Consider the following 19128-nt stretch of genomic DNA (forward strand, 5'->3'; position numbering starts at 1 on the left):
CTTTATATGAAATAGGGTATATTGGGAAGTGATTGTGTAGTTAAAAAAATAAAATGTTAGGGGCAGCTAGGTGGTGCAGTGGATAAAACGCCAGCCTTGGATTCAGGAGTACCTGAGTTCAAATCCAGCCTCTGACACTTGACACTTACTAGCTGTGTGACCCTGGGCAAGTCACTTAAGCCCCATTGTCCTGCAAAAAAAAAAATAGTTTCATTTAACATTTAAAAAAATGGACAAAATGAATTCTTAAATATTTATTGCTAAAGAAGTTCACAGTAACAGTAATTATGTTGCTGCACTATGGTGCTTTAGGGTTTAAATTTGGAAGTTTAAATTTGAATTTAAACAAAATGGAGTTTGTGATAGGTAAGTAGAAAATTATATGGTTTATACAATATTGTTTTTATGTGATTAACTTTGGTACTTTCAAAGATCTGTGAAAATTATTTGTTTTGGTAATACTTCTACAAAGGCAGACTAAAAACTCTTTTATACCTACTCTTCCTGTGGGTTTATCCAAATATTCCCATTAATAACCAGTATGGTGATAGATTTCTTCTTACTCCTTTAGTATGTCAAATGTACTAATCTACTCAAGATGTTCATCTTTTTCTTTGCTTTTCTTTTTTGGGGGAGGTTGTTTATGCAGGCAGTGGGGGTTAAGTGACTTGCCCAGGGTCACACAGCTAGTAAGTGTCAAGTGTCTGAGGCTGGATTTGAACTCAGGTCCTTCTGAATCCAGGACCAGTGCTTTATCCACGTGCCACCTAGCTGCCCCCTGTTCATCTCTTTCTTGACATTGTTTCTTGCTATGAGTTGTATCCTAGTCAGAAATGTCCTTGATAACAACCTAAGTGTTGTCTTGGATTCTTCACTGTCTCTCATTCCTCACATCCAATTTGTTGCCAGATTGGATATGGGGTAGTGTTTTTTTTTTCCATCTTTCCACCATCTCTTGAATTTGTCCCTTTTCTTTGTCTGCCACCATTCTGGTGAAGGCCTTTATCATGTCCTGCCTAGACTTTTGCAATAGTTTAGTAGTAGGTTTGCCTACGTTCAGTCTCTCCTCTCCAATCCATCCTCCATTCAGCCATTAAAGTGATTTTTCCTACAGTATAGATGCGATCTATCATGTTACAGATTGAGTAAACTGAGGTCTAAGTCTATGGCTTTATCCAATACATTTAACTTTACAATATCCAACACAAGTCATATGACTCCGGATCAGATGTTCTTTCTACTATGCCATTTATATGGTCCATTATAGTGGATATTTTGTGATATATGTATGTATATGCATATATATATCTTACATTATAAAGAATTTCAATGTAGAGTAGAACCCATTTTTTGGAATAATATTTATACACACATTTAAGTCTTAGAAGGTGGAAGAACAATCTGTTGATTAGAAAGCTGTGAATCCTAATAATAATGTGTTATCATTATTGAAAACTATGAACCAAAAACGTGTGTCCTGTGTGAGATGGTTAAACCCTCTAAATTTTTTTTTTAGTGGGTGGGTAGAGATGACAACGTTATTAATCAGGAATTTTGGATAGGAAGCAACTTAAATAATTATCTAAAAGACCTTATTGTTTCAACAAGATAACTTTATAAGTAGATATTGATTAAGATAATTATTATGGAAGTTCATAGAATCATACATATAAGTTGGAAGAGCTTTAGAAGCTTATTAACCCAACTCTTTTATTGTTGAGATGAGGAAAGTAAGGTCAGATTGGGTTAAATGATTTGACCAAAGTCACAAAGGTACATAGCAAAATAAAGATCTGTACCCAGGACCTCTTATTTCAAAATTGGTTTATGCTTCTATTTTACAAAACTACCTTTTTTGCCTCCTATAATTGCTGAAAATAGTTTTGTTGTGATCTTGTCAACACAAACACTTAATATATTTAGAACTTTGTCAGGGTGGAGAGAACTTCCCTGATGAGTTATTTCTTTGTTTTAATATTGTGTCTGGTAAATCCAAAGGGGATTTCCTTTATAAGATAGCAGTAATATACAAAGGATAGGGATATGAAAAAATAGGAACTGCTAATTTTGGAATCATTATTTCATAAAAAATATTCACAGTGTCCCAAAAGTCTTGGGGTCCTTTAAAGCTGCTTAAAATTCTCCTAATACTCTTTGGACACCATGTATTAATGCTACTGACATTGAATATGTAGGTATGGATGAAGCACCTAGAGAGGGTGGGAGAAGCAGAAAGGGATGGAGAGGAAAGGTGGATAAGAAGATTATGAGGAAAGAGAGTTAGGCCTCCATCCCTTCATACCAAAGCTAAGTAACTGCAAGAGAAAGAAAAGGGCCTTCCTTTCCCCTAGCCATTTGCTTGTGAAAATACTTTTTCTTCTTTTTATATCACCTTCTTTCACATTAGATTTCTTGTTTTTTTCTGACAGGATGGCTTCCTTTATTACAAAGCAAAAGAATAATTGATCAAAAGTAGCAAAGCACATTGAAAAGCCTAATATTATATTCATTGTTCCACATCTGAAGAACAGAAAAAGATGTCTTCCCATCTTTATGTGTGAAGTAACATAAATGGAGAGGTATTTGAAGAGGTAAACATACAGTTACAAAGGAGATAAGATGAAAGGACTCAGGTTTATGAGGGATAAAAAAAGTGTTAGCCAAGATGCAGAGGTATGAATATAGTAGCTAGAGAGGTTGGGGGAGTAGAAAGGGATGGAGAGGAAAAGTCCTAAGAAAGATTATGGGACATGGAGAGAGCCAGAGCCCTCTATCTTTTTTTTTTTTTAAACCTCCTTTTGGAGGGAATAGCAATTAGTTGGAGAATTAGCCTAGTTTTGTAAGCTTCTTGTAGACTGCGCATGTCTTATTTGTCATTAGAAGCAGGTTGGCGGCACGATAGAGAGCAGCTTGGGCCTGAAGTCAGGAAGACCTGAATTCAAATCCAACCTCAGATACTTCCTAGCTATATGACCTTCTGCAAGCCACTTACCCTCTATCTGTCTCAATTTCCTCAAATGCAATATGGAGATAATAATAGTATTTATCTCCTAGGATTGTGTTGAGGATCAGGTGGGATAATATTATTGGCAAAGTACTTAGCATAGTTCCTGGCACATAATTGCTTCTTTGAAAATGCTTGGGGGCAGCTAGGTGGTGCAGTGGATAGAGCACCGGCCCTGGAGTCAGGAGTACCTGAGTTCAAAACTGGCCTCAGACACTTAACACTTACTAGCTGTGTGACCCTGGGCAAGTCACTTAACCCCAATGCCCCCCCTCCCCCCCCAAAAGAAAATGGTTATTCTTTTTCTTCCTTTCCCCTCAGTATGTATTTCACTGCAGAATATATTTCAAATATTAGATCTTCAGTAAATATTTTTTGATTAATTTCAAACAATGTATTTTACTGTTGAAGTTGAGATTCTACATTGGCATAATATGTGTTGTTTTATTTCCTTCCTTAGAATAGTATACCTTCCTTTAACTAATAATGAAATGGTTGTTTCAGTCTGTAAAAGTACCCTGTCATTCTTGTGAAGAGTTTGTGCACCTTCCACTATATTAACTGGACCACGATGCTAGACCATTCCCCATCCTTGGAAAGATATACACATTTTGCAAATTACTCCACATATACCAGTGGAAATGTTTGAATACCATTTTCTAGATGCCTATTCACAGGCTTGTAGCCTCCAACAAACTGCTGTTAGGCAAAGTCCAAGAAAGAATTTTCCTTTTTTTTTTTTTGTAACTTTGTTAGTTTTCTTTTTTAATATAATTTCACAGTGGAGTTATGTCATATCCCCTAAGACCAGTCTTTTCAATCTCTACTCTCTGAGTCACTCCTTCTGAAAGACATATGAGATATACATAAGTATATATGCAAAAATACATGCTTATGAAAGGGTATTAAAAAATTCCCTCTAGAAGAAATGTTATCATCAGAACCCCATGAATATAGGGTTCCTAGAAGTTTTCATTGAGAGTGTGGGCCATAATAATGGTTCGAAAAAAGCTGTTAAGGTCTTAGAAAATAGTTACAGTTCACTGTTCTAGTCATCCAGAGATTAGACAAATAATCTTATCTTTTACCTGTGTAGATTTCTGTTGCTGTTAAAAATCTGAAAAAGCAAATTACAGAAATAAAAATATAAGGGATCTCATTTAAACACAGTAAGGACAATTTTTGTCTATTGTCAGTCTTTCTAATCAGTTAAGTCTTTCTGATTCTTCTTCCCCAACATTTCTTACATTTGGTCCCTTCCCTCTTCCTTCTTCTATTTGTCCCATTTCCATCTTGTCTTCACTATTGCTGTAACCTCCCAATTGGTTTTATTAATTCTAGTCTCTCTCCAATCCATACTCCTCACAGTTTATGTTAGTATACATTACTGGAATGTATAGGAGGCATTTAAATGCTGTGTATTGATTTAACTTTTATCAGATATATCCTGTGTGTCAGTATATTGTGTTAATTGCTGTGAATTCAAAGACCAAAACAAAATTGTTTTTTGGAATCTACAGTATCTTGTAAGTTGTATTTCAAGCCAACCACTTTCTTCACGAATTTCCAGATTATAGATGTTTTTAGGTTGGATCTTTGATATTATTGACTCAACACAACAAGGTTCATTAGTAGTCAAGGACTGTTTGAAAAGAATGTTACTTCAGTTGAAATGATGTTATACACAGTGACTACAGCACTATAAATGGAAAGAACAAAAACCTACAAAAGAGTTAAAAGAATGTTGCAAAGTTACAAAGAACAAGGTCATCCCCAAAAAGAAATAGGAGAATATCTCTCTGAAATCCTTTGTAGGAGTCCATGTGGTCAGGGTGTGTAGGGAAGGGTTGTATAGTCTATGTATGTGGAACATTGCATATATTATCAGTTTTTTTTCTATGTATTGGCTGATTTTGTTCATTTAAAAAATTCTTTCTTGTTCTCTTAAAAAATTCTTTATTATATGGGATTGCTGGGGTTTGGTGCAGAGTGGGAATGATTTACATGATGATACAGGGAGAAATGAGAAGATTTAAAACCAAAAGTCTCAGGTTTATTTCAAAAAGATATTAAAAGAATCATTTCTAGTAAAAGGGTAGAATATAGTTACAACTGCTTATATATAAAGACCGTAGAATTGTAGAATTGGAAGAGACCTTAGAAATCATGTAGTAAAGACCTCCACCTTACAGAGGAGGAAACTGAAGTTCATAAAAGCTGAGTGACTTGCCCTTGGTCTTACAGTGAGTGTATCTAGGGCATAGTTTGTCATGACATTAATGGCTAGCAGTCAGGAAGATTGATTCTCTTTGTGTATGGATTTAAATAGATGGCTGCTGAGTTTCTTTTTTTATTTTTGATAATAAACATTTTAATTTAAAGTTTTGTGTTCCAAATTCTATCCTCCCTTCCCTCCCCCCTTCCCTAAGGTGATAAGGAATCAGATATAGTTACACATGTGCAATTATGTAAAACATTATCAGATTTGTCATTTTGTATAAGAAAAAAAATCAGAGTGAAAAATAGCATGCTTCAGTCTGTTTAATCAATATCAGTTCTTCCTTTGGAGGTTATCCACCTCCAAACAGTAGGCTTCATCATTAGCCCCTTGGAATTGTCTTTGCTGAGGATAGTTTAGCCATTTACAATTCTTCATCAACCAATATTGTTGTTACTATGCACAATGTTTTTCTGGTTCTGCTCACTTCACTCTACATCATGAGGTTCTTTCTAATTTATTTTTGTGATTCTGGATTACTCTTTTCTTTTTCTTTTTTTTTCTAGGGCAGTGAGGGTTAAGTGACTTGCCTGGGGTCACACAGCTAGTAAGTGTCAAGTGTCTGAGGCTGGATTTGAACTCAGGTCCTCCTGATTCCAGGGCCGGTGCTTTATCCACTGAGCCACCTAGCTGGCTCCTCTGGATTACTCTTGATCTCATGTTGCCAACCAACATGAGATCAAGAGTAATCCAGAATCACAAATCCTTGGCTTTCTTTTTATTCCAGAAAATGACAGCTTTGTGTGCATAAGGTTTACCAAAGGATAAACTTGATGCTTTCTCAAATATAGGTACTTCATGTGGAAACCAGTTACTCTTATCACTTTCTGTAGTAAACTGTCCCTGAGGCTTTTCTTCTGATACCAAGCATGTCCAATTCTGACTGGGCTTCATCCTGCTGATCTTGTGAGGTCTGATAGAATCATGATCTCAACTGGTATTATTGCTTCAGGCACTGGAATAGATTTATGCCATTCTTCCAGACTGCTCTGATCAAAGTGCTGGGCTTTAACAGCTGTTGTCTGGCCCTCCTTCAGGCACTGAGTTGCTTTCCTGCCAATCTCTCTGGTGCTCCCTAGGCCTTTTGTGGGTGTTCTGGCTTCTCTCCTGGCTCTCTACCACAACCCTTTGGTTCTCCAAGCTTCTTAGAAAATGGGATTGGCATCTACTGTGCTGCCTTTAGTAATGAGGATGGTGCCATTGGTTCCTGTAGCTGGGGAGTGTTTTTTTTTTTTTTTTTTGCATAACATTTATGTGAGAAAGGAGCCAGCCTCTTGGGAGCGTAGTAAGAGTTCTTGGATCTCTCCTAGGTTGGCTTTATCTTGGAGCCTCCACCTTCTTGGAGTATATTGAATATCATCGTTGTTTATCTGATTGTGATTGTAGTCCTATCTTAAGGAAATGAGATGACATTGTGTTGTGAAGAAATTCTTTTTTCAGAAGCCATATTAGAGAACTTAATGCTCTATTCCAGGCTTTCTGGCCTGCCACTTTTCCTTCCTGCGATGTGACTTAGGGATATGTGTTAGGCCTTCAGAAATGTTAGAACGTGGCCTCTAGTCTCAAGGATCTGTCATGTGAATTTTAATTGTGCAACATTCAGCCTGATTCCCATTTCATTTATTAGCTTAAAGCCAGTTTTTAACTTTTTTTGTGTGGGTGTAAGGTATGAAGCCAGTACATTTTACACTCAACTCAATTTAAAACACACACACACACACACATACACACACTTCAGTATGTTACTTATGGACTGAAGTGTGAGATTGGGGCCTAAGGGGCAGTGGGTTTATGTAAACCAATAAACATACTATCATAGAACATGGTAACCATGGCCATGCAAGTCTGTTCCCCACCCCCACTTCCCCCACAGTATCTGAGTCCGTCCAGATTCCTAAGTGGTGTGCAAGATCTTATTTACAAATGACGTTTTATGTTCCCCTGTGGTTCCAGAGCTTCATATTTCCAACAGCCAATGAAATGGTTATATCTGAGCTATCTTTTCAAAACTGCAGCATAGTAAAGTGGGAAAGAGTTTATTAGGATTTGGGAAGACCAGGGACCAAGTTCTTCAACTCACATGTATAAGCTCTGTGACCCTTGGGAAGGCACTTAGCATCTTAATGCCCCAGCTAACTGCTGATTAACATCAGCATTATGATAATAAGCCTTTTATTTTGTGTCTTTGTAGCCTCCTAACTTAACATCCTTTGGAGAAATATAGTATGAGGTGTGTGTGTATATATATATATACACACACACACTTATTGAATGAATAAAGTGTTGGGAGTTCTCTGTATTGATGAAATCACTGGTTTGGACCTAAAGAAATAAGTAAAGAATCCAAGAATTGTAACTTCAGGGGAAAATCAATTTAAAGGATTTTGGTTACATTTTGAAGACACTCCTGTTGTAAAATGAATTTTCAGGATTTGTTTATTTGTCTATAAATTCTCATCCTAATGAGCATTTCATGTTAATGCTTAGTTCTGAATATTTGAAGATGCAGTATTGCGATGTGCAGTTGGAATTTCATCTTGTAACTCCCACTCTATGTTTTTGGTTAGCTCCAGAAAATTGATCATATATCTAGTAATAAAAATGACAAAGGTCCCTTAAAATGTAATTAGTGTTCCTGTGCTGTATTTCTGTTCTTGGAATTTAAGAACCAGTTCAGGTGCACCATTCACTTAAGTCAGTTATGTTAATTTGAAGTTGATTCTGCAGGGAGGACCTTTTGAATAGTAGGAAAGACTTATTGTCAAGAAAGTTTATTTTCAATAAAGTTGAATTGTCAATGACATTCGCAGTTGATGGCAAAATGGCTTTAAGTGATTGGAAAGGCAGCAGGAGGCTTTTCCCAGGTTGTTAATGCAGAAATTAAATTGTGGCTACTTAAAAAAGGAGAGAAGGATTTATTCCCTTGTTGAACTATACTCACCATTTCAAAACCGATTTGAATTCCCAATTCCAGCATCATTAAAACTTTCTAGTGAATATTTGAAGTTTATTAATTTCTGGATTGGTCTATTAACATTCTGAACAGTTTGGGATTTAGTATATTGGGTCAAGAGTGATGGTATTTGTTGTGTCTTAGAGGCAGGATGGTTGTAGTGAATACAGTTCTGATCTTGGAGTCAAGAAGATCAGGGTTAGAATTGCACCCCAGACACTTTTTTTTTTTTTTTTTGGTGAGGCAGTTGGGGTTAAGTGACTTGCCCAGGGTCACACAGCTAGTAAGTGTTAAGTGTCTGAGGCCAGATTTGAACTCAGGTCCTCCTGACTTCAGGGCAAGTGTTCTATCTATTACACCACCTAGCTGCCCCTGCACCCCAGACACTTAAGGACTTTGTGACTCTGGGACCTTTATGAGCTCCAGTTTAACTAATATATAAAAAGAAATTGTAATAGCAACTCTCAGGTTTGCTGAGATATAATTCAACAAAAATAGTTATCAGTGCAGGGACTACAAACACAAGATACAAACCCAAATAGAGACTTAAGAATGAAAACTAAATAAATGAATGGCTTGTAATGATTGGAATGATGCCACCTACTGGAGACTTGCTGTGGGAAAGTTCCACCATGAGGAAAATGCCTCAGAGACATTGTGGCTTTTCCTTGGTGTCAGGAAATGACGTTTGCTCATGGGTGCTGTCTATCAAGGCTACCAGCCAATCAACTTGAGGAGCCTCCTATTTTCTGGGAGGAGACAGGAAGGAGGAAAGGGAGCCTGTGCGGAGAGCTCTGGCGCTTTTGGGTTCCTGACTTGGTGGTGGTGGCGGCAGAGGACTTCACAGGAAATTTGAGGAAAGATAGGAATGCCAGGCTGTTGGAATTCTGTTCTCAATCTTTTTCTTTCTATTTTCCAATAAACCCTTAAAAACCTAAACTCGTTTTATCAGTGATTTTAGTCAGTTTCCCTCAAAACTGGGGGAACAGATTAGAATCCACATTTAGAATCTTAAATTACACAGGCTCAAAAAACAAATCAGGGTTACAATGAGTAATTATTTGAAATTTCTGGGATACAGCTACTGCCTCAGGTAAAATCATTACCTGAAAACATACATTAAGAAAATTTAGGTAGTCCAATGATTTTCAGATTATCTCTTCTGGATCTATTTTCCAGGTCAGCTGTTTTTCCAAGGAGTTATTTCATATTGCCCTCTTGTTTTTTATTCATTTGGATTTGCTTTACTGTGTCTTGGTTTGTCATAAAGTCACTAGGTTCCATTTGTTCAATCCTAATTATTAGGCAATTATTTTCTTCTGAGAGCTTTTGTATTTCCTTTCCCATTTGGCTTTTCAAGCTGTTGACTTTTTTCTCATGACTCTCCTGCATCACTCTCATTTCTCTTTCCATTTTTTCTTCTATCTCTCCTAGTTTCTCCTCAAAGTCCCTTTTGAGTGCTTCTATGACCTGAGACCAATTCAGGGGCCCTGAGGTTGTTATCCTCTTCTGAGGGTGCACCTCGATCTTCGTTGTTGCTAGAGAAACTTTCAGTAGTTCTCAACTCTCTTTGCTTGCTCATCTTGCCATCTTATACTTGACTTTGAACTCCCTCTTATGGTGGTATGGTGGGGACCTACTTCCAAGCTACTCTGTCCAAAGCTTCCCAGGGTCCCAGGTGTTTCAGTTAAGGAAACTGGAGGAAGGGCAGGTTTTTCTCTCTCCTGGCCTGTTCTCTGGTCCAAAGATAACCTCAAGCTAGCTTACTAATTAACCAGCCAGCAGAACTTTGTGTGCTGTGGTGGTTCTTAGCTTTGATGAGCTTGCACCCCTCCCCCACCTAGGCCTCCTGCCACTCACGATTTCTTCCTGGTTCCCCTGCTGGGGTGGGATAGCCGAATTCCTCCTTAGGTCCCGCAGACACCCCTGTGTTTTCCCCCCTGGCAGGCCATTCAGCCCTCTCACCCGACTGTAAGCTTAGTTCTAGAAGACATCAGTGCTACAGCTGATTTTGGAGTTCCTCTGGTGCAGTGTGCCTGGGGTCTGTGTTGGTGCAATTGCAGGGTTGGACTCTTCTTACAGCCCAGTATGGCTGTCTTTGGCTGGAAAATAATCTCAGCCTGTCTTTTTGCGGGTTTTGCTGTTCCAGGGGTTGTTTTATTGCTGTTTTTTGTGTGAAATGTGTCAGGAGCTCTGTGCATTTAATGTCTTTCCTCCACCATCTTGGCTCTGCCCGTCCCAAACTACTATGATCTTTTAATCACCAAATCTAATAGCTTTTCTCTCAATTCACATCCTTTGTTTATAATTCTTTGCTATCCCAAAAGTGATACTGTAAATATTTTGGCATATATAGAGATTTCTTACCAGTGTTCTCTTTGGGTATAAACCATGAAGAATATGGAGATAAAAAGAAACTAAGTTAGTTTAAGGGCCTTAAAACAAAGCTAGATAAATAATGAGCAGAATAAGAAGAAACTTAATCAGAAAAAGATTCAGAAAATAAAATTCAAAAAGTAAAGGATAAGGCAAATTGAAGTTGAGGAGAGCACAGGGAATTCTTGACCACACAACTGAGAGGGAAAAAGAAGAAAATTTATAGATAAAGGCAAGCAAAAAAACTAATAAGCTAAACTTTTAAACAAGAGAAAAGGATAACAAACAGGAGGAGGGTTCCTTGAGGGTATGTGGAAGAGAGCTTTTGGAAATAAGATAGCCTTGAAATGTATTAATCTAAAATAACTGAAGATACATGTTACTGTGTGTTTATAGAAGCAGAGGGAAAACTATCCTAACTTGGGAAATCCCCCAGTATTAGATAAAAATTGACTAAACTATAAACCTAATTTATGAATTAAACAGTTCAATATACAATTGGGTGGCATTAGTGGAGAAAAAGTTGGCCTGGAATCAGGAAGAGATGAGTTCAAATTCAGCCTTAGATACTTACTAGCTGTGTGACTGTGAGCAAATTACATAACTGCTGATTACCGCCCCCCCCCCCTTTCCTAAGTTGTAAAATGGAGATAATAACAATAACAATTAACTCCTAGGGTTTTTGTGAGGGTCAAATGAGATAAAGTTTATAAATCCTGTAGCACAGTGGGTGGTAGTTAAATCATTCTTTAATAGCGCTTATTTTCTACCTCTCTAAGAAAATGTTAAAAATTACTGATTTAATAAGAAAATAAAATCACATAATCTGTTGCTTACAAGAAACACATTAGAAAAACAAAGACATACACAGGATAAAAATTTGGGCCTGGAAAAAATTTACTATGCATCAAATGAATCCAAAAAAAGCAGCAGATGCAATTAACATTATCAGACAAAAACCAAATATTCAAAACATAAAAAGGAATGCTGGGAGATGCAATATATGACAAACCAATGTCAGTATTAAACTTATATGTTCCAAATGCCTTAGTTTCTAATTACATGAGGGTAATATCTATAGTTATTTTAAATGGAATTTCTTTTTCTCTCACATCCTGTTAGTTGTTTTTTTCTTGGTGAGGGCAGGGCAATGAGAGTTAAATGACTTGCCCAGGGTCACACAGCTAGTAAGTGTCAAGTGTATAAGGCTGGATTTGAACTTAGGTCCTACTGAATCCAGGGCTGGTGCTTTATCCATTGTGCCACCTAGCTGCCCCCACCCTGTTAGTTTTTAATGACAATTTGTAGAAATACTGATAGTATATGTAGATTTTTTTTAATCTGCATTTTTTTGGGGGGGCAGTGAGGGTTGAGTGACTTACCCAGGATCTCCCAGCTAGTAGGTGCCAAATGTTTGAGGCTGGATTTGAACTCAGGTCCTACTGAATCCAGGGCTGGTGCTTTATCCACTGTGCCACCTAGCTTCCCCCTGCACTTTTTCTGAAGAGATATTTTCAATTAATAATTTTGATGATTCTGAGGTTCTCTACTGTAAACTGTTACATTATTTGCAAAAAAGCAATAATTTTGTTTACTCTTTTCCTATGCTTGTTTATTTTCTTTTTCTTGGCATACTATATCTAGCATTTCTATAATTATTTAAATTAGTAGTGATAACAGTGGACATCCTTGCTCCATTATTATTCTGTTTGGAAAAGCCTGTAGGTAATCTCCATTATAGATGATGCTCACTCTACTTTAAAGAATAGTCTATTCATTACCATCTTTTATAGTGGCTTTCTTTTCTTTTCTTTTTTTTTTGGTGAGGCAATTGGGGTTAAGTGACTTGCCCAGGGTCACACAGCTAGTAAGTGTCAAGTGTCTGAGGCAGGATTTGAACTCAGGTATTCCTGACTCCAGGGCAGGTGCTCTATCCACTGGGCCTCCTAGCTGCCTGTTTTTATAGTGTTTTGTTTTTTGTTTTTTTTTAATTTATTACAAGATTTATTATTCTAATTACATTGCTATACATAATCCTAAGAACATACATTGTGGAAGAACACAGGAACAATCTTTGATTTTATTAGTGTTACAGAATAGTTAAGGACAAATGTATTTCTTAATTGCATAGATGCTAATTTTACAAACACACAACCTTGAAACATTTACAAAAATAATAAAAATGTGCAAATATCTCCCTTAATTAACTTGAAGGTTCCTACTGACAAGTACAAAAATGATAACTGGTAAATCATCACACAAAATATTGAGTAACAAAAATAGTTCTAGTTTTTTTTTTAAAGTGGGTATTTTAGCATTTAGGCTATTTGGTCCATATACTATCTTTGTATTCTTCACATAGTTACAAGGCAAAGATTGCCCTTGTTTTTATGAAAGACCAAAGATGAGGACCTGTAAGGCTGACTGGACACAGGTCTTTTGCTCTTCTTCATAGTAATAACAGTCTTTGATTCCTTGGGTGGGGGAATGTGAATAGGCTTCCATGGGATTGGATTATAAAAGCTTGGTGGTGGGCAGGCAGTTCCATTGTAGAAACCTGTCAGTTTCCTATTGGCATAACAATAGCTCCTTGGAATGAGAGGAGGTTTGTTTTTCACATTTTGTAGCCATTCCTTGAAGATTTCTTTTTTTTCTTGTTGTTCAGCAAACTGCTGCTTTTCTTTTTCCTTTTCCTTTTTTTCCTCTCTCATGTTCTTCAGCTATTTTTTTCTTTAACCATTCTTTTTTTTTTTTTTTTTTGGTGAGGCAGTTGGGGTTAAGTGACTTGCCCAGGGTCTTACAGCTAGTGTTAAGTGTCTGAAGCTGGATTTGAACTCAGGTACTCCTGACTCCAGGGCTGGTGCTCTATCCACTGCACCACCTAGCCGCCCCTTCCTTAACCATTCTTGATATTTTTCTTTAGCTTTTTCTTGCAAATGCTCTTTCTCTATGTGTTTTGCTGCTTTTTCTTCCATTTCTTTATTAAGTTTCCGTTCCCTTTGTTTTCTTTCCTGTTCATTCTTTTTCTGAAGCCATTCCTTGTGTTTTTCCTCAGCATATTTTTTTCTTTTTTCACTCTCTTCCTCTTCTTTTCTTTTTTGTTGTTGTAGACTTAGTTCCTTTAAGGTTCTGTTTTGTAGACGAGCACGTTGTTCTTTTTCTTTGCAAACAAACCACTCTTCCCATGGTGTCAGATTCGCCTCTAATACAAGCCACTGATGTTCTTTTTCTGAATTTTTCTCCTTTAATTCTGGCGCTCCCCGAGGTCTCCCCAGCTTCCGGGGACGAGGCCCTCCCACTCCGGTCTGCCCTCTCCTCGCTTTCCTCCTCTTCCTTCTCGGGAGGCGGCAGCGCCTTCTCCTCGGCCCTGCTGGGCCGGGACTGCGGCCTCACCGGCTCCGGCAGCGCTTCGCCGCCGGCCTCGACCCAGGCCCGACCCAGGCCCCAGGCCCGGTCGGCGGGCTCCGGCCGATGGTGGTGCCGCCGCCCCCCGCGCTGCCGCAGGTCGTCGGCCTCGTCGCTGTCGCTCTGCAGGCTGTGCAGCCGGGACAGCAGCGAGGCGGACGCCGAGCTCGAGCCAGGCCGCGCAGAGGACGGCGGGTCCGAGCCGGAGCCCCCGGGGGCCTCTCCCTGCCTTTTATAGTATTTTTTTTAAAGTGAGGCAATTGGGGTTAAGTGACTTGCCCAGGGTCACACAGCTAGTAAGTGTTAAGTGTCTGAGGCCGGATTTGAACTCAGGTACTCCTGACTCCAGGGCCGGTGCTCTTTCCACTGCGCCACCTAGCCGCCCCTATAGTATTTTTAATAAGATTTGTTGGAATACCTTGTCAAAGGCTCTTTTTGCATCTATAATCATGATTTTTGTTATTCCACACTTTGCTTATGATTTCCTTTTTTAAAAGAAATATTTTTGGTTATTTTGTACAATGGAAATATCTTTGTATCAAGGAAAAGGACCCACATGTACAAAAATATTTATAGCAGCTCTTTTTGTGGTAGCAAAGAATTGGAAATTGAGGGGATGTCCATCAAATGGGGGATGACTGAATAAGTTGTTGTATGTGAATGTAGTCGTATATTATTTTGATATAAGAAATGAAGAATAGGCAGATTTCAGAAAAGCCTGGAAAGACTTATGTGAATTGATGCTGAATGAAGTGAGCAGGACCAGGATTACATTGTACACAGTAACAGCAACATTGTGCAGTGATCAACTATGTTAATGCCTCAAAGAATAGAGATATAAAGGAAGGAATAGAGAGAAGACAGAATAGTGGAGTTGTTAGGGATATCTTAATTTAATTTTTAGAGATACTATAGTGTTTTCAATACTTTGTTAAAAATCTAATGCTTTTTATTGCAAAATGTAGATTAGTTTTCATTGAGTATTCATAAATAGATTTGTTCCCTCTACTTTTGTTTAAAGCACAGTGTCTGATAGCTTTATTTTGGGAATTTGGTTTGAGTTTTCTTGTGGGTTTGCCTCTTTTCTTAAGTCTTAAAATGAAATATTGTAGAGGGGCAGCTAGGTGGTGCAGTGGATAGAGCACCGGCCCTGGATTCAGGAGGATCTGAGTTCAAATGCAGCACTTGACACTTACTAGCTGTGTGACCTTGGGCAAGTCACTTGACCCTCATTGCCCTGTAAAATAAATAAATAACTAAAAAAAATAAAATGATTGATTGTAGAGTTGGTTCTAAAAAATTGAGAAGGAAAAAAATAGAGAAGGATTTTCTTTTTTGAAAAGTAGAAAACTCCCTCTCTACTTGAAAAGGGACAGCATGAAGATGGATGCCATTCTCCATTAGAATTTAAATTCCTTGAGGATTACATATGCTTAGAATGACATGGACTTGGAATCAATTAGAGGGGGGCTTCTCCGGTGAGAAGTGGACTCAAAGATGACAAGATAGCAGGACAGACATCCCGAGGAAGTAAGAGGAGATAAAAGTTTATAGCAGGAATGTTGCCTGGGTGTGTCTACAAACCTGTCTGGAACCAGGAGACAAAGATGGTCCTGACCTTTGAGGTTATCATCATTTCCCTTGACTTTCATGAATATGACAAGCACCCAAGCTTTCCCCACCCTACCTGAAAAGGGAACTTTCCAGTTTTCAAGTGGGCTCCCCATCTTTCCTCTATCAAAAGCCTTGCCCTTTCCACTGTCTTTTGAGAGTAAGTGCTTTTGAACTCTTTTTCCTCCCTGAGAGGCTAGGTCTCTGACCTTCCTCTTGGTCACTTTCCCTGGTGCCAAATAAAAGACTACTTTAATTCTGATTGGACTGTGTGTGAGAGCATAATTCTTTATTGAGGAATATCTAAGAACTACCACAAACCCCTGTGTCAAGGATAAGGACTGTTTTACTTTGTATTTCTAATAAAATTCCTGGCACATACAAGGAGGAATAACGAGGACTACAATTTTCTTGGCATAGGAAACTCTTGAATGAGGAAACTCCTTTCATTGAGGGTCAGCTCTTTTTCTTCAATTTATAGTCTCTCCATTCCATGAGGTGATAAGCAATTTGATATAGATTATACATATGCAATCATGCAAAACATATTTCCATATTAGTCATGTTGTGAAAAACCAAAAGAAAAAAATGAAATACTAAAGTGAAAAATGGTAAACTTCCATCTGCATTCAGACTTCATCAGTCTTTTCTCTGGATGTGGATAGTAGTTTCCATCATGAATCCTTTGGAATTATCTTGCATCATTCCACTGCTGAGAAAAGCTAAGTCTTCTGGCTTTGAGGCTGGCTTTCTATCCACTATTCTACTCTGCCTCTTAAATGACTAGATTTGTAGGATCATAGATGAAGAGTTGTAAGGGACCTTAGAGCCTGTCTAGTCTAATAGCTGCATCTTAAAAATGAGGAAACAAAGGCCTAGAGGTTGGACAAATAGTGTAGTGCCTGAGGGGTAGACTTTGATCCAGGTCCTCTCGTGCTTAATAAATGTTTGTTCATTGATTTTTGGTGAGTTTGAAACCATTCTCCATTTTCTATTTTGTTTTGTTTTGCCTAAGACAATGACAGTCTAGTAGAACAATTCCAGTTCCTCTTTACAGTGGAAATCGTATGGATACCATGCCCATTTCTTTTGTTCCTTTTGTTCATTACTTTGTTTTTGTTTTGGTGATAGTTCTATGAACTAAAGTAGCAAAAGTTATTATTTTTTTCATGTGCTTCCCTAAGTTTTGATTCTACAAAATGTTCAACCCAAGGTGATAAGATTACATCTATAAGATGAAAGTGTTCAGCATAAAAACTTGTGTTTTTACTGAAATAACATGTTTTTACCCAGGAGTGACTTTCATTTTTGTTTTTGTATCTCCACTATCTAGCACAGTGCTTGGTGTTTTATAGGCACTTAATAAAGACTTATTGAATTTAATCTAGCTTAGCAGTAAAAATAGTGCTGTGTTTTGTGTAAGAAAAAAATTTTTTTGGTCCTTTTTTTGTGAAATGAATTTGGGTACTTTTTTTTTATGATCACTGTCACTTTCAAATGATTCTACTTCTTCCATTCTCACCCTACTAGAATGATCTCTCATAACTAAGATATATAATTCATCAAAACAAACCAACATATTGACATCTGACAATGTATGATTCATTCTGTGTTTGTAGTCTTTCTGCTGAGTCCAGAAATTATGATTGGTCATTGCATTACTCTGAGTTCAGAATTATTTATTTATTTGGGGTTGGGGGGCCACGAAGGTTAAGTGAATTGCCCAGGGTCATATAGCTAGTAATTGTCAATTGTCTGAGGTTGGATTTGAACTCAGGTCCTCCTGAATCCAAGGCTACTGCTTTATCCACTGTGCCACCTAACTGCCCCCAAGTTCAGAATTCTTTTATTATTTTTTCTCTTTATGCTGTTATGATCAACATGTGCACTCTTTTGTTGGCTCTGTTTACTTTGCTTTTTATCAGTTCATATAAATCTTGCTAATTTTTTTCTGAATTCTTCATATTCTTTGTTTTATATGGTTAAATAATGTTACCATACATCATTATTCCACAATTTGTTCAGCCACTCCCCAATTAGCTGACATTATCCTTTCAGTTCTTTGCTATTTCAAAAAATTTTGCTTTAAAATTTTTCATATACTCGGGCCCTTTCCTACTGGCTTTAACTTCATTGTATGCTTCATAGTTTGAGTTAAAGGGCATTTATGGTTTAGTAATATTTCCTATATTATTCCAATTTTTTCTTCACAATTGTTAGATCAATTTCCATTTCTTTTTTTTTTTTTAAGTGAGACAATTGGGATTAAGTGACTTGCCCAGGGTCACACAGCTAGTAAGTGTTAAGTGTCTGAGGCCGGATTTGAACTCAGGTACTCCTGACTCCAGGGCCGGTGCTCTATCCACTGCACCACCTAGCTGCCCCAATTTCCATTTCTACTAACAGTGCCTTAGTGTTGCTAAACATCCATCCAGTATTTTTCAATTTTGTTTTGTTTCCTCTGACAGTATTATGTGTATTATGTGAAATATGAATTACTCTTTTATTGCCTTACTATTTTATTATTTTATTGTTTCTTAGTGGTTCTATTCCATTTTCATATGAGATAATATGCATATTTATAATGCTTTTGAACATTGGATTAGATGTGTTATTAAAGGGCAGTATTTTTTCTTTTGCGTCTTTATTTATAAGTAGAAACAACTTTCCTATGAAACATAGCTTTAAATGTGTCTTTTGGGGGCAGCTAGGTGGTGTAGTGGATAAAGCACTGGCCCTAGATTCAGGAGGATCTGAGTTCAAATCCAGCCTTAGACACTTGACACGTTCTAGCAATGTGACCCTGGGCAAGTCACTTAACCCTTATTGTCCTGCCCTGCCCACCCCCCATGTGTCTTTTGCAATGAAAACTTTCAGCTGATCATGTTCAGTTTGGTAATTTTTGCATGTGTGGTGCTGAGGTATAAAAGGGTTGGGACAATTGATAGGTTATAAGTTTCATGTAGAAATTCTGTGTTGGGGTGAGTTGTTCCAAAAGCTGCACATCTTTTTGACCACGTGATGCTGTCAGACTTTAATAGAAGTCATGTGGAGGGAGAACCTACCCTAGTCTTTGAACGCTCACCCTTGAGTATAGGTATCGAAAACTCTTCAATAAAAGGCAATCAAGAGACTGCTGGAACACTTACCATCTGTTTTCTTGCTGAGACTTTCCCCCCTTCTAATAGTTTTGACAGCTCTTCACTTTGTATCCGGGGAATATTCTTAAGTAATTATCAGAGTCAGCTGGCTGGACACACTGTGTTTGTGCCCAGACACAGTTTATAGTGACCTTCAGAATTTCCGTGTAGAGGCTTGCCTTTGGGGCTTATTTAGGACATAACTGTCCACTGCATCAGGAGAATGGAGAAGCTTTTTGCTATCTCTCCTTTACAAATATTCACAGACCAGGAGCTCGGAGTGCCTATGACAAACTGCTCAGACTGAGAAATCTTTAGTTAATTCATACTGTAATTTTTACAGAATCAGTCTGTTAATCAG

At 37.8% G+C, this 19128-nt stretch overlaps 2 protein-coding genes across 2 annotated transcripts in view; one reads left to right on the top strand and one right to left on the bottom strand.

Annotated features, from left to right (window-relative positions):
* The window catches only part of BCAS3 (BCAS3 microtubule associated cell migration factor), a 789343-nt gene that overhangs the window by 115428 nt on the left and 654787 nt on the right, over positions 1-19128 (top strand). The gene's annotated exons all lie outside the window — the stretch shown is intronic.
* The window catches only part of LOC122753421 (coiled-coil domain-containing protein 34-like), a 42105-nt gene continuing 35927 nt past the window's right edge, over positions 12951-19128 (bottom strand). Inside the window, 3 exon segments of the mRNA XM_044000809.1 lie at positions 12951-13315; positions 13493-13886; positions 14005-14241. Coding sequence (XP_043856744.1) covers positions 12951-13315; positions 13493-13886; positions 14005-14241 — 996 coding nt within the window.

Source organism: Dromiciops gliroides, chromosome 4 (assembly GCF_019393635.1).
Source record: "Dromiciops gliroides isolate mDroGli1 chromosome 4, mDroGli1.pri, whole genome shotgun sequence".
Lineage (NCBI taxonomy): Eukaryota > Metazoa > Chordata > Mammalia > Microbiotheria > Microbiotheriidae > Dromiciops > Dromiciops gliroides.